Consider the following 21,680-nt stretch of genomic DNA (forward strand, 5'->3'; position numbering starts at 1 on the left):
ATGCACAGGAATTTTCCAAAATCGATTCGAATGTGCATTGCAGTGCCATCTATAGATAAGAATGTGTACTATGTCATGCCTACGAGTGCTCCAGTGTGAGCTGCATGGTGTTATTTGTCTATGGTGAAGAGGGAGGGTACTGTACCGTTCGTTTGAACGACTCAACGACTCCGACTCATCACCACTGGTGACTGTTATTTCGGAACTGTTATTTGGAACATAGTATTTTTTCGGAACCGGAACAGTCGGAACTGTTCCGGGAAAAGAACAACTTCGCCCATCACTAGTGCTGCTTATTAAACAGTTTGAATTCGAATTCCAGTCCAGCCAATTAGAACAACGTATTGAGTGAGGCTGCACAATTATGTAACTGTCCACCTTCAGTAGCGCCATCTCTCGGGAACTATCGGAGTTGTCTAGTGTGGATTTTGTTGTTGTTGATAAGGATAATAATTCCACAGAAATTTATGAGAAAACCGATATATTATACGATATATTGAATCAAAAGTTCGATATCGATATATATAGATATATCGAAACGAAAATATCGGTATTTCGTAAAAACCGATATATCGTTCCCATCTCTATTGCCGAATTTATTCAGATGTAGACCATGTGTAGTTGTGTTCTTCCCTAATGATTTCGCTTAAGTCTAAAACATTAACATTTTTTTGTGCGAGGTCGTGCGTATTTGCTTGGTTTCCGCACAAAACCAATCCGCGGAAAGTCTAAAATTCCACATTCAGTCTTCCCAACCTAACACACATAGCAATTTCCCTCTTCTTACCGCTTAAGTGACATATTGATTTTACTGCTTTAGGCTTTTAACATATTATTTTTAGAGATGTTCAATATAGTAACAATTATAAATTGGAAACTTACCACTGCAATTTCACCTAAATTGCACTGTTAATTATTGTTTTTAAATATTTGAAAAAATTAAGTAAACTCTACAACTCCAAGGAAGCCGTAAAAAATCAACAAGATTCCAGATGCCGATGTTATTACTGCAATATGTTATATAAATAATATTGTTAAAATATTAAAATGAAAAATAAATCAGTACATAACCTTACCGTTTGTTTTAAGTTCGCATTTATAGACTGGGGGAAAAAAAAGACAGACGTATATCACGGCCTGCTGGAGTATAGTAAACACAGAAAACATTTTAAAGCAACAATGTTGAAGATAGATATTTTTGTTTTCCAAATTTGCTGTCATTGAACAGAAACCAAGATGGAAATTTCATTACAACTAATTAGAAATTCCTCTTTCAGGTACCGTCGCGAGGAGTGACTTTGTGCCATGAGGGTGACTTTGTGCCATTCGAGCATTTCATAAAAAAAAACGTCACAAGGTTTTAAAGACTACTAAACATAAGGAAGTAGACTTTAAAACCTTGTCAGAGTCTTAAAGACTACTTCCTTACGTTTTTTTATGAAATGCGCGAATGGCACAAAGTCACCCCTCGCGACGGTATGAAGGCTAATAAACGATCTTCGCACAAATTAATGTACGATACACAAACGGTATGTTTTCTTTAAATTCTCGGAAATTAAAAAAGCTCAACTACGTTTCGCTTATTCAAACTTTTTCTCGAACATGAAAACTTCAATATATCGCTCTTGTAACGCATATTACTATTAAATGACCACACATTTTCTTTATGCGCGAGTTTGTACATTATATTTCTTTATTTACAACTGACTCGGGCATAAGATCTTGTCTATGAGGTGTTGTCGCGACATTGACGTTTGTTTGAGTTAGATGGCCGAGGGATTTTCTAAGATTCCTTACACAATCATTCGACTCGTTTCTGTACACGTCATTAGCTCCGGCTATTGCAACAACAGAGTCACTTTTACGATGAAAGAGTAATGGAACGGAGAAAAATTCTCTCCGGCGCCGGGATTTGAACCCGGGTTTTCAGCTCTACGTGTTGATGCTTTATCCACTAAGCCACACCAGATACCCACCCCGGTGTCGAACAGAATCGTCTCCGTTCCATTACTCTTTCATCGTATGATGACGCAGAATATCTGCATGGAAATATCATATGTAGGCCTACTTCGGTACATTAAAATAATATATATGATATGCGTAAATCACTTCGTGATTTAAGACTGCGCTTATTCCGTCGGATCCCGGCCAACTAGTCACTCATAACGAGTGCACCTCAGCACATGTGTGGACTTCAGTCCTACGTTCATAGACATCTATGACGTAGTGCAGAGGGCGGACACTAGAGAGAACCCAAGAGTTGGAACTTAAACTGAGACGATTTTGTCCGACGCCGGGGTGGGTATCCGGTGTGGCTTAGTGGATAATGCATCAGCACGTAGAGCTGAAAACCCGGGTTCAAATCCCGGCGCCGGAGAGAATTTTTCTCCGTTCCATTACTCTTTCATCGTATGATGACGCAGAACATCTGCATGGAAATATCATATGTACTTCGGTACATTAAAATAATAATGTCACTTTTGCCAAAATCTGAACAATATTTAACACAGTTTGTCAGCACATCTGCTGATCTTGGACTGAGTTTGATTTCACCATACACCTTCAAATTAGTCGTGTTCTCACAGATAATAGCTGGGAGTTTACGTCCGTGACTATCGCTATAGAGATATAATCTACCTTCTTTCATGCACTTTAAGTTTGAGTTGCTAGCACTGCATTCTGACCCATCTTGAATTTCACTGCCTAACACTTCAAACCTATTTGATACATATATTAACGGTTCATTTTTATTGTACTTACGTTCTGGTTACATTCCGATTCCGTTGGCTGTTCACAATGTTCCAGTCTGATGATATTCTACTGTTGCAACTGTCCTTTTCTTCAATATCTTTATGCAGGTCTACACTTGTGGAGTAACGGTTAGCGCGTCTGGCCGCGAAACCAGGTGGCCCAGGTTCGATTCCCGGTCGGGGCAAGTTACCTGGTTGAGGTTTTTTCCGGGGTTTTCCCTCAACTGAATATGAGCAAATGCTGGCTAACTTTCGGTGCTGGACCTCGGACTCATTTCACCGGCATTATCACCTTCATCTCATTCAGACGCTAAATAACCTAAGATGTTAATAAAGCGTCGTAAAATAATCTACTAATCTAATCTTTACGCAGCATTGAAATTATTTCCTTCAGGGAAGCAATTTCGTTCTGAAGTCTGTCTGTGTTGGAGTCGTTGCTTACGAGATTATGTATGCAACGGTTGGAGCCGTTTGGAGCAATGCCCCTTAGTTTCGAAGCCAGAATCAAGTTGGCTGTTTGAATTGGAGTGACCGTTGACTTCCAACGAACATGAACTACACAGCTACTTATTACATGGAACGCTGTCCTTGTTTATACCACTACATTTACTGAAATGATACGATTTGTCACATTCTTCACACAAGATTCCATTTCAAACAACTTAGTTACATTTACCGCACTGATTACACTGGGTAACAACGAAAATGTTTCTCTCGATATTTTAATTGTTTCTGGTTCATTTTTTTGCGCTGATTTCAAATCTATAACTATTTTTTCTGAAATGATAACGGTTCCAGAAATATAACGATATTCTTAATTATGTTTGTTCTACGTTGAAGCATGATTTCTAGAGATGATTGCAGAAAACCACCGGACTCTTTCTGTTACGTTTGTGGATATTACAGCAGTACAGAGCAGAAGAAGCATAACATAAGACCTGGCACCAAATATTATAAAGCTCGCAATGTTTACTTTGAAGTACCAATACGAGACCAAGACATTTCATGGGCACCACATGTGTGCTGTGGTTCCTGTAATACAACTTTGGAAGGATGGCTACGGGGATCTCGGAAATATGTATGCCTTTCACTGTTCCCAGAGTTTGGAGGGAACCAACCAACCACCATGACAATTGCTACTTTTGCATGGTCGATATGTCATCTTTGAAAAATTTTAAACAACCTGCACTCCCATTTGGACTTCTTTATGCAGAATCTAGGTGATGTGTCTGAACATGGAAAACGATTCCACCAAGACGTGCAACCTATAGAATTGCGATATAAAGGAAAACGGAGTAAAGCCATGATTTTTTTGCTGTCTTTTTCTTTTTTACCTCTTTTTCGTTTCTATTTTTCTGTTTTTCCGCTTTCTTAAACTAGTACGTATACAACACTCATGCCAAAGACGGGACTCGAACCCACAACCTTTCGGACAACCTCAAATGATAGAGACATGCCGTGCCCCTACCGCTTGAGCCATCCAGGTCGGCTTGCACGCATTGTAGATGGGAGACTATGTGTGGAGTTTGGTCAGGGATAGTAATCAGCAACACAAAAGGAAAGCACGATCACATCTGCATTTCTAACATACTTAATTCAAGACTGTTATTGTATAAATATGCATTGTCCATCGTAAATATTATATTATATAGTCATTATTCTTTCTGGTAGACCTAATAAATATGCATATTACTCAGTTTCTATCTGATGCTTTTCCAATTCACTGCGGGCTAAAGCAGGGAAATGCACTATCACCTTTACTTTTTAACTTCGCTCTAGAATATGCCATTAGGAAAGTTCAGGATAACAGGCAGGGTTGGGAATTGAACGGGTTACATCAGCTTCTTGTCTATGAAGATGACGTGAATATGTTAGGAGAAAATACACAAACGATTAGGGAAAACACAGAAATTTTACTTGAAGCAAGTAAAGCGATCGGTTTGGAAGTAAATCCCGAAAAGACGAAGTATATGATTATGTTTCGTGACCAGAATATTGTATGAAATGAAAATATAAAAATTGGAGATTTATCCTTCGAAGAGGTGGAAAAATTCAAATATCTTGGAGCAACAGTAACAAATATAAATGACACTCGGGAGGAAATTAAACACAGAATAAATATGGGAAATGCGTGTTATTATTCGGTTGAGAAGCTCTTATCATCCAGTCTGCTGTCCAAAAATCTGAAAGTTAGAATTTATAAAACAGTTATATTACCGGTTCTTCTGTATGGCTGTGAAACTTGGACTCTCACTCTGAGAGAGGAACATAGGTTAAGGGTGTTTGAGAATAAGGTGCTTAGGAAAATATTTGGGGCTAAGCGGGATGAAGTTACAGGAGAATGGAGAAAGTTACACAACACAGAACTGCACGCATTGTATTGTTCACCTGACATAATTAGCAACATTAAATCCAGACGTTTGAGATGGGCAGGGCATGTAGCACGTATGGGCGAATCCAGAAATGCATATAGAGTGTTAGTTGGGAGACCGGAGGGAAAAAGACCTTTAGGGAGGCTGAGACGTAGATGGGAGGATAATATTAAAATGGATTTGAGTGAGGTGGGGTATGATGATAGAGACTGGATTAATCTTGCACAGGATAGGGACCGCTGGCGGGCTTTTGTGAGGGCGGAAATGAACCTTCGGGTTCCTTAAAAGCCATTTGTAAGTAAGTAAGTAATTACTTAAACATATACAGTTAATTTCCCAAAGTGCTATTGATGCTACATTGAAAATATTGATATTTCTGAACTCAGCATGTGTGATTTATCAATATGAAACCAAAAAAAACAGGAGAAACAAAAAGTTCCTCAAAATTTGTTACCCAGTGTTATCAACTAACACCACAGTCTAGTATATAGAGTCACGAAGCTTGAGTTGTGAGTGTTGTGCGACCGTCACTTAGGTCGCACTGTTTGCAATCCGGATGGCTACTGCGTTCGACTTCTGCTCCTACTTATCAGGATTTCTGACACCATTTTTGTTCAACAATGGAAAACAATTTTGCTGGAAGAGCTGGAACTCTCAGGATACTATAGGAAGACTACATGGTTACTAAACTTAGTCTGAATTGATTACATATGAAAACTCTACTTAATTTATTATGTATTTACAAATGTACTTGAAAGTTACTTACAAGATATTTCATTGGATGACGCTGACGCCTTGCCGCTACCGTCTTTCACTTCCAAGTCTCTCGATTCACACTCCGTCAGTCTCAACTAACCGCCTCAACTCCTCACCAACACTTTTTATGTTTCGTTATCCGTTTCCCGCCCGGGGTACCGACAACGCCATCCACCAGGTGAGATGGGCTTAAAAGCACTTTTGATTTTACGTACTTACAGATGTCGTCTTAATCAAACATCTCTTACATTTTATATGATTCAGTGCATTATAGTGATAAGTCGCTATAAAGAGACTACGCGCAAGAAAAGAGTTCGAACAATGCGTGATATAATTTTAACCAATTAAAATGCATGCTTTGTCCTACTGGACCAATGCGATTAGTCCAGCAATGATCTGAGGCGTAAGAATACTTTCATTGTAGGCAGTGATTTACTACACGCCTGACAAGACTCTATACCGCTGGCTAAGCATCTTAACCCTTAGTTGCCTGACGGTACCGTGATTTATTTTGCATACTGGAAGACCTGGAAGAATAATAAACCGCCAGAAATTACGTGCAACCTGATAAATAAACTCCGTCAAGGATACTGACAGTACTGTACATATAAATACGACCTTTTTTAAAATAAAAAAAATTAAATAAAAATAAAAAATAAAAAAATAAAAAATTTCTGAAAAAATTACTGTATGTTTTGAATTCATATTCTAACAACATTCACTAAAGAAAACGGATTTATTTTAATTTTTTCTTATGTCCGGCAACAAAGGGTTAAGACCGTGTATTCAGCTGACACTGTTCCTGTTTCAAATTTAATACTCCACAGGAAATCATGCTACAGGGCGTTCTTTAGCCTTGGGGCATAACACTAGGAACAATAGACTGTGCCGGTAATATTTCGCATTGTCTGTAATCAGGCGATATTAGCGATCCCAGTGGTTAGCAACTATCCATGGATGCATATTTACTACGTATTAAGCTTCGTGACTGTGTATACTAGACTGTGCTAACACACTAACTTTACTGTTGCGGTCCGCTGTGCTTTCCCCCTTAGGCGCCATCTTGCCAAGGGTCGTAATGCAACTACACGGGGGCGAATTGCGTTTAAAGACGAGCATTTTACTCTTAAGTACTTCGTATTCTGTTTTTTTAAATTCAATCTTTAAACTTTTTATTATATTATAGGTGCGAAAAAATCTCCACAACATTTGAAATGGGGTGATTGAGACTGCGTGGTGACTTGAGACAAATGTGTCTTTTTCTATTTAAGGTTGCTTAATCTGCATACTATTATTTAAAATGGCGTGGTGTTTTTTTGCCATCAGTTTTAGCGGTCAGAGGCATGCATCACTTCAGTTACATACCAGTCTCAGGTTCGGAAAGTTATCGAAACGTATCGTAAATATTGACCTTTATTTATTAATTCAAATTGTAAATATTCGTTAAACTCTTGCATATTTCACTAACAATGAATATACAGGGCGAGTCATAAGTATGTTTGGAAAACGTATGAGCGTGCTCCTGGATAAAAAATAAGAATTCCTTATATGTAAATTTGACGGAAAATGCTTATTTATTGGAAAAAAATAGTAGCCTAATAGTGACTTTTATTTGCATAAGTATCTGATCATATTATTGTGTTGTTTTTGTTTTGATTTTGTACCAGTGTTTTTTACAAACAAAATGACAGGACAGTAGTACATTGCTTTTGTTTTGATTAGAAGCGGTGGTCCAGTGCCTTGGCCACCCAGATCACCCGACTTCACTCCATTAGTTTCTTACCTTTGGGGTCACTTGAAGGCTGTCGTCTATGCAGCACCAGTGGATGATGCAGAGGAGCTATTGCAACGTGTTCAAAATGCATGCAAATTGATCCGTGATGACAATAGGGTGTTTGAACGAACTCGCCAATTGTGTGTATGTCGTACTCAGGCATGACGTATAAACAAACACCTTTTGTAAATGTTAACTGACAAGTTTCCAAACATGTACTTGTGAAACAACAAAAAAAGAACAAAAACAAAGTATGACCATTTTTCCGTCAAATTTCCATATAAGGACTTGTTCTTATTTTTGACCCAGGAGCACGCTCACGCGTTTTCCAAACATACTTATGACTCGTCCTGTATTGAGGAACCGCGTTTTCAAGTGTATATTGTAAAATATGTATTTATTGGCGATATATTAAATTCGGTTTACATCCTACGTTTGTATTTAAGGTAGATTTTGGTTTTATGTGTTTTCGTGGAGTGAAATGACACATACCGAGGGTTTATAATAAAAGGTTTCAATTATCGGAACTATGTCTCTGAGAATTTAATGAAAGCAGTAAAATTCATTCTTTCACATCCTGGTCAGTCGCTAAGGGCCATTGCTAAAAAGTACTGCGTGATCAAAGAGTCGTTACACTGCCGAGAACTAGGCACAAACGGAGGTCAACGAGTTTTAACTTCAGATCATAAATAATTGTTTGACGGAATCACTGTCGCAAATATATGGGGATTTTGGAGTAATGATCAGCACTTCTAGCTATGAGACTAGCGGGTTCGGGTTCAAATTCTAGTTGGGACAAATTGCCTGTTTGGGTTTTTTTCCGGGGTTTTCCCTCAACGAATTGAAGCAGAATTGCTGGATAATTTTCGACGTTAGACCTCGGACTCATTTCGCCATAATTACTTCAGATATCATCACTATCATCATCAGTATCCATACAAAAGCCAGGGTTAAGTTCACGGTGCGGCGTGCTGTACTTGTACAAGAGCGCGGCCGTTCGGCTACTCAATCATTCACAAGAATAAGAGTGGTAAGCACAATAAGCCTCAGACAGCAGTTTAAGCTTTCGTGTCCCTCCTCTGTATAAGAGAAAAGAATGTGGATTCCCGTTTACCAATATAGACATCAGATTTATAGTGAAGGTTACCTGTACAGTAGAGGTAGAAAGGAAAAGAGGTTCCGAAATAACATGCCGGGAGTATAGTGGACAAATTCATTCCTCCGCCGACCAACTTTGTGAAGTTCATGGGCCAGACGTAATGAGTGAAGGTGGTGTAAGAAAATGGTGCCGTATGTTCAAAAATGGGCGAACCAATGTCCATGATGAAGAGAGAAGTGGTCGGCCGCGTATCGTGAATGCAGATCTGATTCGTTTGGTTGACGAAAGGGTTAGAACAAACCGCAGGTTCACCATGTCGGAGGTTAGTGAGGATTTTAGTCGTACTCTTCTGCACAAAGTGATTACCGAAGATTTGGGCTACCGGAAACTTTCTGCCAGATGGGTGCCTAAATTCCTTTCTGAAGAACAAAAGGCTCAGCGGATGGGAGCAGTACTGTCCTTTCTTGAGCGTTACGAAAGAGAACGTGATGCTTTTCTCGATCAGATTGTGACAGGAGATGAGACTTGGATGCGGTATGTGAATGCAGAAACAAAGCTTCAATCAATGCAGAGGGACCATACTCACTCCCCGAAAAAAACCCACAAAGTGTCGTCAAACACTTTTCACAAGGAAACTCATAGCAACTGTCTTCTGGGACAGGAAGGGAATTTTACTAGTGGAATTCTTGGAGAGGAATGCCAAACTTAACGCTGAGCGTTACTGTAACACACTAACAAACTTGAAAAGTGCCATTAAAAACAAACGTCGTGGCATGTTGAGCTCTGGGGTGATTTTCCTGAATGACAACACCCGGCCGCATAAAGCGCGTCGTACTGTGACCAAACTGCATGAGTTCAAATGGGAAGTATTGGATCACCCTCCCTATAGTCCAGATTTTGCACCTAGCAATTATCATCTCTTCATACACATGAAGACGTGGCTTGGCTCGAAGCGCTTTGACGATGACGAAGAGTTGACAACCAGCGTCGTAGTTTGGCTTCAGTCGCAGGCGGCCGAATTCTACGATTGCGGAATTTTAAAGCTCGTCAAACGCTACGACAAGTTTCTCAATATGACTGGAAACTATATGGAAAAATAAACTAGAGTGTATACTTTCAAACGTATTGTAACCCAATTCTGTAACGTCATTCACAGGTTTGTAAAAAATAAACGGAAATTACTTGATGAACAACCCTCGTAGTAATAACCTGTTTATAATGCTAGGATGGCATAAAATATATTATTACCACGTTGATTTTCTTTTATGTAGGTCAAATTAATAAATACTTGGTTTTCAATGAAGCTATTCCATTTTAAATTGTTAATCGTTTAATTGATTTTCCGTGTTCTACATGTCATTTAAATTGCTAGTATCACATCGATATCATTAATAGAGTCGTTTACATAGTAACTTAAATACTAATACTTCCACAACCACTGCTTTTACTTTCCTTCTGAAAACATCAAATTATAGAAAAGCTCTGGTGGTATATCATTTGACAGTTGATCGATGAGTCTGTGCAAAACTTCATATCTGTCTTGCAGACAAGTGGCATATTCAGAACGTAAATCCAATTCTTCGTAAACTTCCTTCACTTTTTCGACTTTAGCTGGATCCTGGCATCCGTAGCAATCCTGATAAAAAGAAATAAGATAATACAATTATTCATATACGATATTAAGATATTAATATACTCTGAAATTAAGGCAGGGTAGCTATAACAAAGCATACTTTTAGTCCTGTGAAGTAATTGAGAAGTGCAGGAGCAAACTTTTAACTTTATGGAAAGAAATCATATAGCTGAAAAACAGAATAATTAGGCCTATAGTCTAGATATGGGCAATATGTTCCCGAGCGGACACTACTGTATTTATACCACCACATCATTTCTCCCTCCACAAATAAATCGTGATTTGCAGAAACCCCAAATGTCCATTTAAACAAATTTTTCAGAAGGCATAGAAAACTGATTATCTTCAAAAGCGTTTGGTATTTTGAAGTGACATTTCTTATTAAAGCATAATAATAACTTCTAGATTTTGACAGACATGAACTTGGATATTTTTCTTTAGTATTTGTTGGAAAAAATCTGAATTGCCTGGACATGTTATTTATGACTGGTAACAATTAATTTATTTCTTTAAAACAATACCTACGTTAAGAAAATGAAGACAACAATTTTATTATTTTTATCTTCTAAACTACCTTAAATCTATAATAAAGTAAGGAAATTGGAAAAAAACATAAAAAATATATGATTACATTTCATTCCTCAAATTCCTATAAACCAATAAAGAAATGAAGGAAATTAAACAGAACAATTTTTTGGTTTCTAACATGTCCTGGACTTTGATCCTGCAATTCATTGTAATTTACTGCAGTGAATATATTGAATAAGCAGTCGCGGACAGCCTATGAGGGGTGGTCCTCCAGCTTGGGGGTTTGGCGAAGGGCTAACAACCCATCACCGTAAAAAAACAGCTTGTTACGAACCCTTCAAATAAATCTTTATGGTTGTGAAACTTGGACTCTCACTTTGAGAGAGGAACATAGGTTAAGAGTGTTTGAGAATAAGGTGCTTAGGAAAATATTTGGGGCTAAGAGGGATGAAGTTACAGGATAATGGAGAAAGTTACACAACACAACTGCACGCATTGTATTCTTCACCTGTCATAATTAGGAACATTAAATCCAGACGTTTGAGATGGGCAGGGCATGTAGCACGTATGGGTGAATCCAGAAATGCATATAGAATGTTAGTTGAGAGGCCAGAGGGAAAAAGACCTTTAGGGAGGCCGAGACATAGATGGGAAGAGAACATTAAAATGGATTTGAGGGAGGTGGGATATGATGATAAAGAATGGATTAATCTTGCTCAGGATAGGGACCAATGGCGGGCTTATGTGAGGGCGGTAATGAACCTCCGGGTTCCTTAAAAGCCAGTAAGTAAGTATAGTGATTCATTAATGTTCTTATGAAGCTTGTCCTGTAGACGTTATCAGTTCGGAAGCTGCCGAATAGGGGCATGGTTTCAAGTAGCTTTGGTGTGAGTAACAGTTGATGCATTCCTTTCACATTCTTCACAGAGCCGTGTAATACCTTCGAATGGCCTCTCTTTCGCTAGGACCCACCCCGATGTGCTTTTCAGTGTGGAAAATACTAAAACATAGAGTTAAAACATTCATGCTGTGTTGATGTGGATTACTTAAAGCAGGGTATTCAATCTGGATTCAAAAACATACTCTCACAGGACAATTTGTGGCACAATTTGTTTCGAAATTCAACAGATATCATCTTCACATTGAAATTGAAGGAGGACACTTTGAGGGTCTAACGTAGGTTAGTAAGTAACATGTTATTTCAGTGGTTTTGTAATAAATTTTATCTTCATACCTTCGCGTTTCGCATTTTTGTCAACTGACTTATGAGTCATCCTGCGTTTTTAAAACTCTCACGGGAATATTTTCTTCATTCATTTATTACATAAAACGATGTTTATTCTTACCTCTAATATAGCTTTCTGTTTTGGTGTTGCTCGCTGCATTGCCGTTACTATCAACCAGGTACACTTTCGTGTTTCAATGTCGGTGCTGATCTCGCCGGAGATTGCTGGATCTCCATAACAATCCATGTAGTCGTCCTATTGAAATAAATACTACAATAATTTTTCAACATGAAAATTGCCAATACTCTTCACTAGTTAGGAATATGGTGACTCATTCGCTTATGTAATGTATGTGTAAATGGGGCGTTTAGGGAAATAACTGAAAATATTTTGGTAGGTGATAACATCTTGATGCCAAGATGAGTCTAACCTAACCAAGTATCTACTAGAAACGTGTTATGTGTGTCTGTATTAACCACTTTCTGTTTAATGTGTCTACAAGTTTTCCATTAGCATCTTTCCAAAATGAGTGACTTTCACTTAGGCTCCCTCATCTTTGGGCATTGGCTTCTCCGCCAATCTTGTCTGTTGGGCGGCCTACTTTCTCCGGCTCACACAGCTGTTCGCAATGAAGACGAAAATTTAATTGTGGTTATATAATTACTAATTAAAAATCAGTTAATCAATTCTGAGAGTAATTCATTTAATAATAGCATATTTCTTTGGACATGCTTGCGCTACGACTACTTAAAAATAGACAAGTCAAATTACATTAAATATTTCTCTCTATATAAAAGTCAATTAATTAATTGACAAGAGATTAAATCTGTGCCGGTAGGAAAAAGGTCTTAAGTAAAAATTTTATACTTTTCAGGAGAGCAATAGAAAGATTGAAATTTGTGTCAGTTATAGCGTTCTTTTAATTAAAAGGTTTTTTCTGGATATTATTTGTTTATATTTCTTCTAAAATAGGTAATGTTGCTCATTTAACAATTTTCTTGATTATTTCCAAAAATAGCAGCACTTAAGCCATTTTAATACTACAACCCAAATTAAGTAGAAGGAACTATTTAAACATAAGACCTTTTATTTGTCGAAGTAAATGGGAAATGTAAATTATTAGGAATGCAAAACAGGTCTTAAACAATATAGGACTGTTTACCTGCAGCTGAAATTTTTAAAAGGAAAGAGCGTTAGTATGTGATAAAATAGCTAAAATACAAATTAGACCTTTTTAATAGGGAAGCACGGAAAGTAAACATGTGATGGTTTGTAAGGAATAAAGTATTAAATATTCTTAAGTCCTTTATTCTGTGTGTGTTCGATTCAAAAAGTGCTTAGGATATTTGGTAACGCTCTATAAATCCAGTCAGGAGTCTTTAACCGTTTTACCAGATTGTAGAGAATTGTTTCCACTTTCAGAATATATAAAAATCTCATTTTGACAACAAACTGACTTAAGATCTTTTTCCTCCCGGCCACAGAAATAAGCTCCAGAATATCAGGGCAAACGGTTTCAACAGCTGGGTACCGCGTTCTAATTCATGACTGTAATGATTCCAAAGTAACATGCAAGCATGAAATAATAGTCTTCCTATCATTACACTTCTCTTTGGTAACACCCAAGTTTGTTCGTGCCATGGAAATATGGGATATATAGGTTATGTATATACGTACATGAATGTCAAAATAATGCAATGTGTAATACAATGGTCTTTAACACAGTTGGAACAAAAAAATTAAACAGTATATTGTCTGTATTTTTTAAAGAGATTAAAAACAATGTACATGGCAATGACCTTCAACAAATCAGGTGAAGGGGTTGTTCAGAGCAACACAACTTAATGTGTACTGCCTACTGGTGCATCGTTGCAAGATCTCATAATTATTAATTTATTTTAAAATGTTCGTTTTTTCTGGAAAACTGTTCAAAAATAGCAAAATAGTGTTGACTTTTTTGTTGCTCTTTACTCGAGGAATCACCTTCCAGAGTTATTGACATTACTTACGGTTCACCCTGTATATAATTTTGCTTGGAGAATCTTCAATATCATATCCCAAAAGTACCATCACGTCACCACCGATTCTAGAAATTCTATCTCGCCTTAAATAAATCTTTAAGAAAAAAAGGCGAGCGTCTCCTTTCCTTCCCTTCTTGCTGCTGTTTATAACTCTTAATATTGCTGTTCTTCTAGAACTGTTATTATTGAAAACCATTGGAAAATGATAATTGCCTGTAATTCTATATCGATATACATGAGTAAATATTTTATTAAAAGTTAATAATGAAATTATTACTTACAAGAATTTGTCCCAATTCACCGATTTTCAATAAAATGTCGTTACATCGGCGAATTAATTCTTCGTTTTTCAGACCTGCCTGAGGAAGGTGACATAAAATTACAAATCGTGTCAGTTAAATTACTATACATGGTTTAGTAGCTAGTGTTTAAAAAATGTGGCACGGGAGTTGAGAAAGCCCCTGTGATTACGTGTAACTTCTACATAAGAATTAAGGTAATTGAATTTAATAAAAAATATTTACAATTTCCTGTAAAATTTAAGTGTGCGTAATGTTAGTGATTAGTTAATTAGTCATTAACTGAGAAATCACCAGCAATGTTTGAAATTAACACAAAGTTATTTAAATAACCAGTTTACTAAACCTTAAGTGATAAAAATGTTAAAAATATGTAACTTACTTACTTACTGGCTTTTAAGGAACCCGGAGGTTCATTGCCGCCCTCACATAAGCCCGCCATTGGTCCCTATCCTGAGCAAGATTAATCCAGTCTCTACCATCATAACCCACCTTCATCAAATCCATTTTAATATTATCTTCCCATCTACGTCTCGGCCTCCCCAAAGGTCTTTTTCCCTCCGGCCTCCCAACTAACACTCTATATGCATTTCTGGATTCGCCCATATGTGCTCCATGCCCTGCCCATCTCAAACGTCTGGATTTAATGTTCCTAATTATGTCAGATGAAAAATACAATGTGTGCAATTCTGCATTGTGTAACTTTCTCCGTTCTCCTGTAACTTCATCTCTATTAGCCCCAAATATTTTCCTAAGAACCTTATTCTCAAACATCCTTAATCTCTGTTCCTCTCCCAAAGTAAGAGTCCAAGTTTCACAACCATACAGAATAACGAGTATTATAATTGTTTTATAAATTCTTTCAGATTTTTTTGACAACAGACTAGATGATAAAAGCTTCTCAACCGAATAATAACAGGCATTTCGCATATTTATTCTGTGTTTAATTTCCTCCCGAGTATCATTTATATTTGTTACTGTTGCCCCAAGATATTTGAACTTCTCCACCTCTTCAAAAGATAAATTTCCAATTTTTATATTTCCATTTCGTACAATATACTCGTCACGAGACATAACCGTATACTTAGTCTTTTCGGGATTTACTTCCAAACCTATCTCTTTACTTGCTTCCTGTAAAATTCCCGTGTTTTCCCTAATCGTTTGTGGATTTTCTCCTAACATATTCACGTCATCCGCATAGACAAGCAGCTGATGTAACCTGTTCAATTCCAAACCCTCTCTGTTATCCTGGACTTTCCTAATGGCATACTCTAGAGCAAAGTTAAAAAGTAAAGGTGATAGTGCATCTCCTATTGCTTTAGCCCACACTGAATTGGAAACGCATCTGACAGAAACTGACCTATACGAACTCTGCTGTACGTTTCACTGACTAGGAAACCTAATTTTTTTAATAAAGGGACATTCTAAGCATGTTATTTGATAATGAGATTACAGAAATAAGTTGATGATAGTACCTACCATACATGTAGCGAGAGTAAATGGAAAAAAACATCCAAAGGAGCTTATTTTATATTTCGCTGTGGTACGATAACGCTCCATTGTGTATGTGTTTAAATCGGGAAGTCTTCCTGCTCCTTTCTTTGCGACATTGTCGTCTAATAGTAGACCGAGGCAAATTTTGAATGAAATCTGAAAATAAAAAAGAATACAAATTACCCATAGTCTGTATGGCCAAGTGGAGTATCTGTAATCCAACAATTTGTGCTAAGACTCAACCAAAAATTATCACTAAGAATATTTTATTTATTTATTTACCAATTTGTCAGTACAATGATGTGTCTTGATTATACTGAATTGTACACAATGAAATAAACCTACATATATAAGCATATGATTACAAAACTAAGTTAAGACTTACACCACTAAGATTAAAAACTCTTTAATGTGATAAATATACCTTTCAATTAACCAACCAGAAGCTCGTTTCCGAAAACCATCCGTGTCTAAGCGAAATAATTCCTTAGAAAATTTGTTACATATATCTTATAATATATAAATTCATAATTCTGCATTGATTTATTTAGTCTAAATTTGGGTAAGTTATATTATATAGATCTTGTCTTGTGTTATAAGTAGACTTCGTGGAATTGCCACGAGAATCGCAAGGTTTACTACGCACGCGGTATAGACTGTATGACAAGGGGGCGTGCAACGGATGGAGTATGCCTCTGATGTAAACACTGAGCAGTACCGGTATATTGCGGTTACAATAAAACCTATATCCTGCAGTCAAGAAATATAATGAATGATCATTGAAGTAGAAAATGTCTAAACATGTAAATACACAATTATTTTATAGTGAGATATATTAACTCTTAAAATTTAATGTAAGATACTCACATTATTCTTGAATATGTGTATTGCAGTGAAGAGTTAACGTACATTTTGAGCGACTGCAAAGTCACTTAAACAGTTTTTATATTGGGAAAATATACATACTAGGTTCAAAAAGTTCCCGGAATTTGCTAGCATCATAGAAACAACGTACCTTAAACACTATTCTACAGCATTTCCTTCAAAATAGTTGCCTTCCGCAACAACACACTTTTGCCAACGCGTGTAGAGTTCCTGGAAGCAGGCCTGGAAGCCATTTTGTGAAACCCGTCTTAGTGCTCTCGTCGCGTTTGCGATAACCTCTTCAGCATTGAATCTCCGTCCTTTCAGATGACTTTTCAGACGGGGAAACAGAAAGTAATCAGCTGGTGAGAGATCAGGAGAGTATGGTGGGTGATCCAAAGCAGTTATGTTGTGCCTGGCAAGAAAATTCTTTACAATAATTGCGCGATGAGCAGGTGCATTGTCATGCATGAGGAACCAGTTGTTTTCTACCCACTTTTCTGGACGTTTCCTTATCACTGCGTCCCAGAGGCGACGGAGGGTTTCTACGTAAATTCTTTCGTTACAGTACGGCCTTCTGGAATGAACTCATGGTGCATGAGACCCTGAGAGTCGAAGAAAACTTCCAACATAACTTTGCTTTAAGTGTGCTTAAATGCGACAGGCTCATGTCAGTAGATTTACTGGCATGTGAAAGAACTCCTGCGGGACAAAATTCCGGCACATCCGGCGATGCTGATATAACCTCTGCAGTTGCGAGCGTCGTTAAATAAAACATAACATTTAAAATAACTTTGCCTTTGGAAGTGTCCCTAGGAAATTTTTGCTTCCGAGGAGATGTTTTCGATTTCCACTCACATGACTGTCGTTTAGGGACTGGGTCGTAAAAGTAGCACCAGTTTCATTTTGTTTAAGAAATCACCATCTTCATCAGCCATACTGATCATGTCCCCAGCAAAACACAGAACTTGATGTTTGTACTTTGCTCTGTGGACATAATTACAAAATGCGACGAACAAACAAAACACTATGATAAACAATTGCCTACAACTCAAAACCAACAATCGCCATTATCAACAAACTTTAAGGAAATGACATCATGAATGTTACCAACAAAACAAATGTATAATATCCCTTGTTATATATTAATACGAAAAATGGTAGTAAAATTCCGGGAACTTTTTGAACCTAGTAGTATGTTCAACAATCACACGATGTAATACGTACATATTTGGAGAACGGAAGTCACTACTTTTTAGTTCATCAACTTCAGATGTCTTGTCGTGACCTGATAGTACATAATTTATAATACGAAGTTGTGAATAGGTAGAATTTTAGCAATAATGTTTCTCAACTTACATTTCACTTTTTCTGAAATTAGTGAATTGTTATTTTGGATAACGGTTTGTGATACTTTATCCACTATATTAAGGGCTTCTGAGAGTTGTAGTTTAGACGATTCTAACAGGATGACGCTTTTGGACACGATTTTAAAATTAGGATCAATGAACAGAATATCTTCCAATAGCTGTTCAGAAGGCAATGATTTTACAGCTGCAACAGCGGAACTGTCTGTGCTATCCAATGCATCAATTACCTCCATTATATTGCCGTAATGTTCTGTATAATAATTAACAGCATCCAACCACGTTCCCCAACGGGTCAAGACTGGCTGCGGGGGTAAGGGTATTCCAGGGGCAATTGTTTGGAACAGCAACACTCTCATTGTAGCATGTTTCATTGAATTATTGTCTGCACTGAACAAATGTTAAGCTTTGACTATTCCAACCACAGTAATGCAAAAACAAGTGCTTACACAGGTATACATTAGCTGTAGCTGCTCTATCTATTTGGACCGGTCACATCTCTTAACATGAACTGCTTATACTACGAGACCGGGCGGTCGCTCACCTCCTCTATACTACTGTACATCGGCAACCTGATTGCATGCTGCGTGTGGCAATTCAACGAAGTCTAGTTATAAGTATCCTTGTAATGTTGGGGACCGACAGGATGCGTTACGGTGGTTTCAAGTTTACAATCTGTTCGCCAGTCAGTACTCTAGCATGCGTAAACAGTGTACCTGCCGAATAATAATGCCGAATTAAAGTTCTCAGGCGCATATCTTTGCAGCGGAATTTGGTGAGAGTTTTGAAGTGAATAGCGGGAACATTACATGTAAATTATATAATACAAACATACGAAGTAGCAAGCGATATTACTATATACAGAGACATTGTTTTCGCGATAATCGGGGAAGATTTACCTTTGAGACTCTGAAAATGTATGTTGTTGTACAACTGTCAAAAGAAAAATTGACGCTCAGCAGAAACTAATTTCCTTTCGGGTATCTCCGCTACAATTCCGATGTTACATGTTCTTGGACCACGTGGCCTGATATCTACAACTATTATAATTGAAATACTCTGCATGTTCCTGTTGTAGCGTAATGGTAGCGTTCCGACTGCTATTTATGAAGTCGTGCGTTCGAAATCAACCTAGTGCTTATTGTGTTCTTTGTTTCTAAGAGAGAGAAAAAGTATAATTGCTCCTCTCTCTTTTATAACTGTTTTAGTAATTAAATCAGGTTCATGAATGTATTATTCCACGACTTTATCATTATTTATTGTGACATTATAACTGAAAATGGAAAGAAAGGAAGATTTTATTCTCAACAAAAATATCTTCTGCGGCATAAAAAAACAAACTTATCTGGCATCTGCCTTAGAAAATTCAATAATTAACAGTTCAAAAAAAAAAACAAACAAACAAACAAAACAAAACAAAACAAAACAAAAAAGAAACAAACAAAAAGTCTTCCTCCCGTCTCGATCACAACTTGTAGTCAAGTGAGTATGGAATTGACTAGTCTTTTCAAATAGCGACTGTTGTCAGCCACGACTTCCCAGACATCCTGGACGAACTTCCATAAATCATCAGAACGTCTTGGAGAGGGATTGAATCAATTTTTCCGCATATGCTTCTTTGCTTGTGCTCAGTCGGAAGAACGTCGTAATTTAGATGTGAACGTCTTAGGTTCAAATCCTCGTCATTGCTTTTGATTTTATTGTGTTACAGAATATTTTTTTAATAATAATAATAATAATAATAATAATAATAATAATAATAATAATAATATTTATTAATACTATACACTTGAGCTACATTAGGCATTGCAGCCCGAAAGAGCAGAAGCTCGTGCTCGGGCGCAGTTCAGATCAGTTATACAAAATATATAAAAAAAATTACGAGAGTTCATTGAGCACAATCACATTAATAAATACATACAGCATGTAATAACAGGGTCTATATACAAATAGAAAATACAGAAGTACATGAATATTAGAGTAACAATTTTTAACTCAATTAGCTTAAACAATTAAATAATTAATCTGATTTGTTTCTTAAATCTATGTGTGTTAAGTGTACTTAGCTCAGGGTAAGCTCTAATTAATGCATTATATATTTTGGGTCCAAAATTTCTGCTGTGTTTTAATCCAACAGTTGTGTGGCATTTGGGAGTATTTAGAAAGAAACTGTAGTTTTGTCTCGTCTGGTATTCATGAGGATCAAATTTAAATTTATTGTGGTTTTTATGGAAGTAAATCAGCAATTTTTGTTTATAAATTTGTTCTAGATTTGATACACCAAATTCCTGAAAAATTAATTTTGTTGGGTAATCAAAAGGTTTATATAGATAAATTTTGATAATTCTTTTTTGGAGCAGATTTAAAGGACGGAGAGTCGATTTTGCCATTCCTCCCCAACCTAAAATACCATACTGAATTATTGATTGAAACAGAGCTAAGTACACAGTACGCAGAACATAAACAGGTAAATAAGAGCATAGAATGGAAAATTTGTGGATTGTTTTACGCAATCTGTTACACAGAAAGGAGATAGGCTTGTCCCATTTTAAATGTTGGTCAATAATAATGCCTAAATATTTAACTTGTGAGGATATACTCAAAGCGTTACATGAGCAAGTAGGTAGGTTACAATCATGTACAGTTATACTTATATTATAATTTATTTATAGTTGCTCAAGGCCATGTGATGTTAATGAAAATGGTATTAATTTTGTTTTAGAAACGTTCAAAGAAAGTAAGTGAGCATCCAGCCATTCTTTAATAATATTAATACCACTGTTAGAATTTTGATAAGTTTCATTCCAACTCGAACCGCTAAATATAACCACAGTATCATCAGCATAAGAATACAGAGTACCAGAATATTTCTCAATGTCAATTTTAAGTAAATCGTTGATATATACAGGACCTAAAATCGTCCCCTGAGGTACACCTATATCAATGTTACGTGATTTACTAAGGTGATCAATATTATAATGTAATAATATAAGAAGAAACTGACACTTGCATTATGCAGCTGTACGCATATTGTTCAAAACCTAACATTAAATTTCTGTTATTTATATCGCTAAAGAAAGATAACAGAATATATATGATAACTTGAATAATATTTGTATCGATAAAGAACGATAACAGAATGTAAATGTCACCTTGAATGTTATTTATATCGTTAAAGAACGATAACAGAATATAAATCATAACTTGAATATTATTTACATCGCTAAAGAACGATAACAGAATACAAATGATTACTTAAATATTATTTATATCGCTAATGAACAATAATAAAATAAAGTGATAACTTGAACAAGGCTCGAACTCACGATCTTCTAATCATTAAATGAACACTCTTCCGCTGCTTTACGAGACTCAGATGTTGAATGACTCCTGCTTAAACATCATAGTTCCGAAATTGCTTCAGTAAGCGCATGCATCGTGCAACATCATCGTAATCTGAAGCGGACTTAGAAAATAGGTTCGTTCCAACAACAGTC

At 36.7% G+C, this 21,680-nt stretch overlaps 1 protein-coding gene across 1 annotated transcript; it reads right to left on the bottom strand.

The window, feature by feature from the left end:
• Positions 1–10,068: 10,068 nt before the first annotated feature.
• On the bottom strand, positions 10,069–16,102 carry LOC138704282 (farnesyl pyrophosphate synthase-like). Its single transcript, XM_069832149.1, has 4 exons — positions 15,938–16,102; positions 14,441–14,518; positions 12,259–12,393; positions 10,069–10,387 (listed from the first exon to the last, which is right to left on the bottom strand). Exons 1-4 carry the CDS (start codon positions 16,016–16,018, stop codon positions 10,196–10,198), a joined length of 486 nt encoding a protein of 161 aa, XP_069688250.1. The 5' UTR covers positions 16,019–16,102; the 3' UTR covers positions 10,069–10,195.
• Between the last annotated feature and the right edge of the window lie 5,578 nt (positions 16,103–21,680).

This window comes from Periplaneta americana, chromosome 8 (genome assembly GCF_040183065.1).
Source record: "Periplaneta americana isolate PAMFEO1 chromosome 8, P.americana_PAMFEO1_priV1, whole genome shotgun sequence".
In the NCBI taxonomy this organism is placed as follows: Eukaryota; Metazoa; Arthropoda; class Insecta; order Blattodea; family Blattidae; genus Periplaneta; species Periplaneta americana.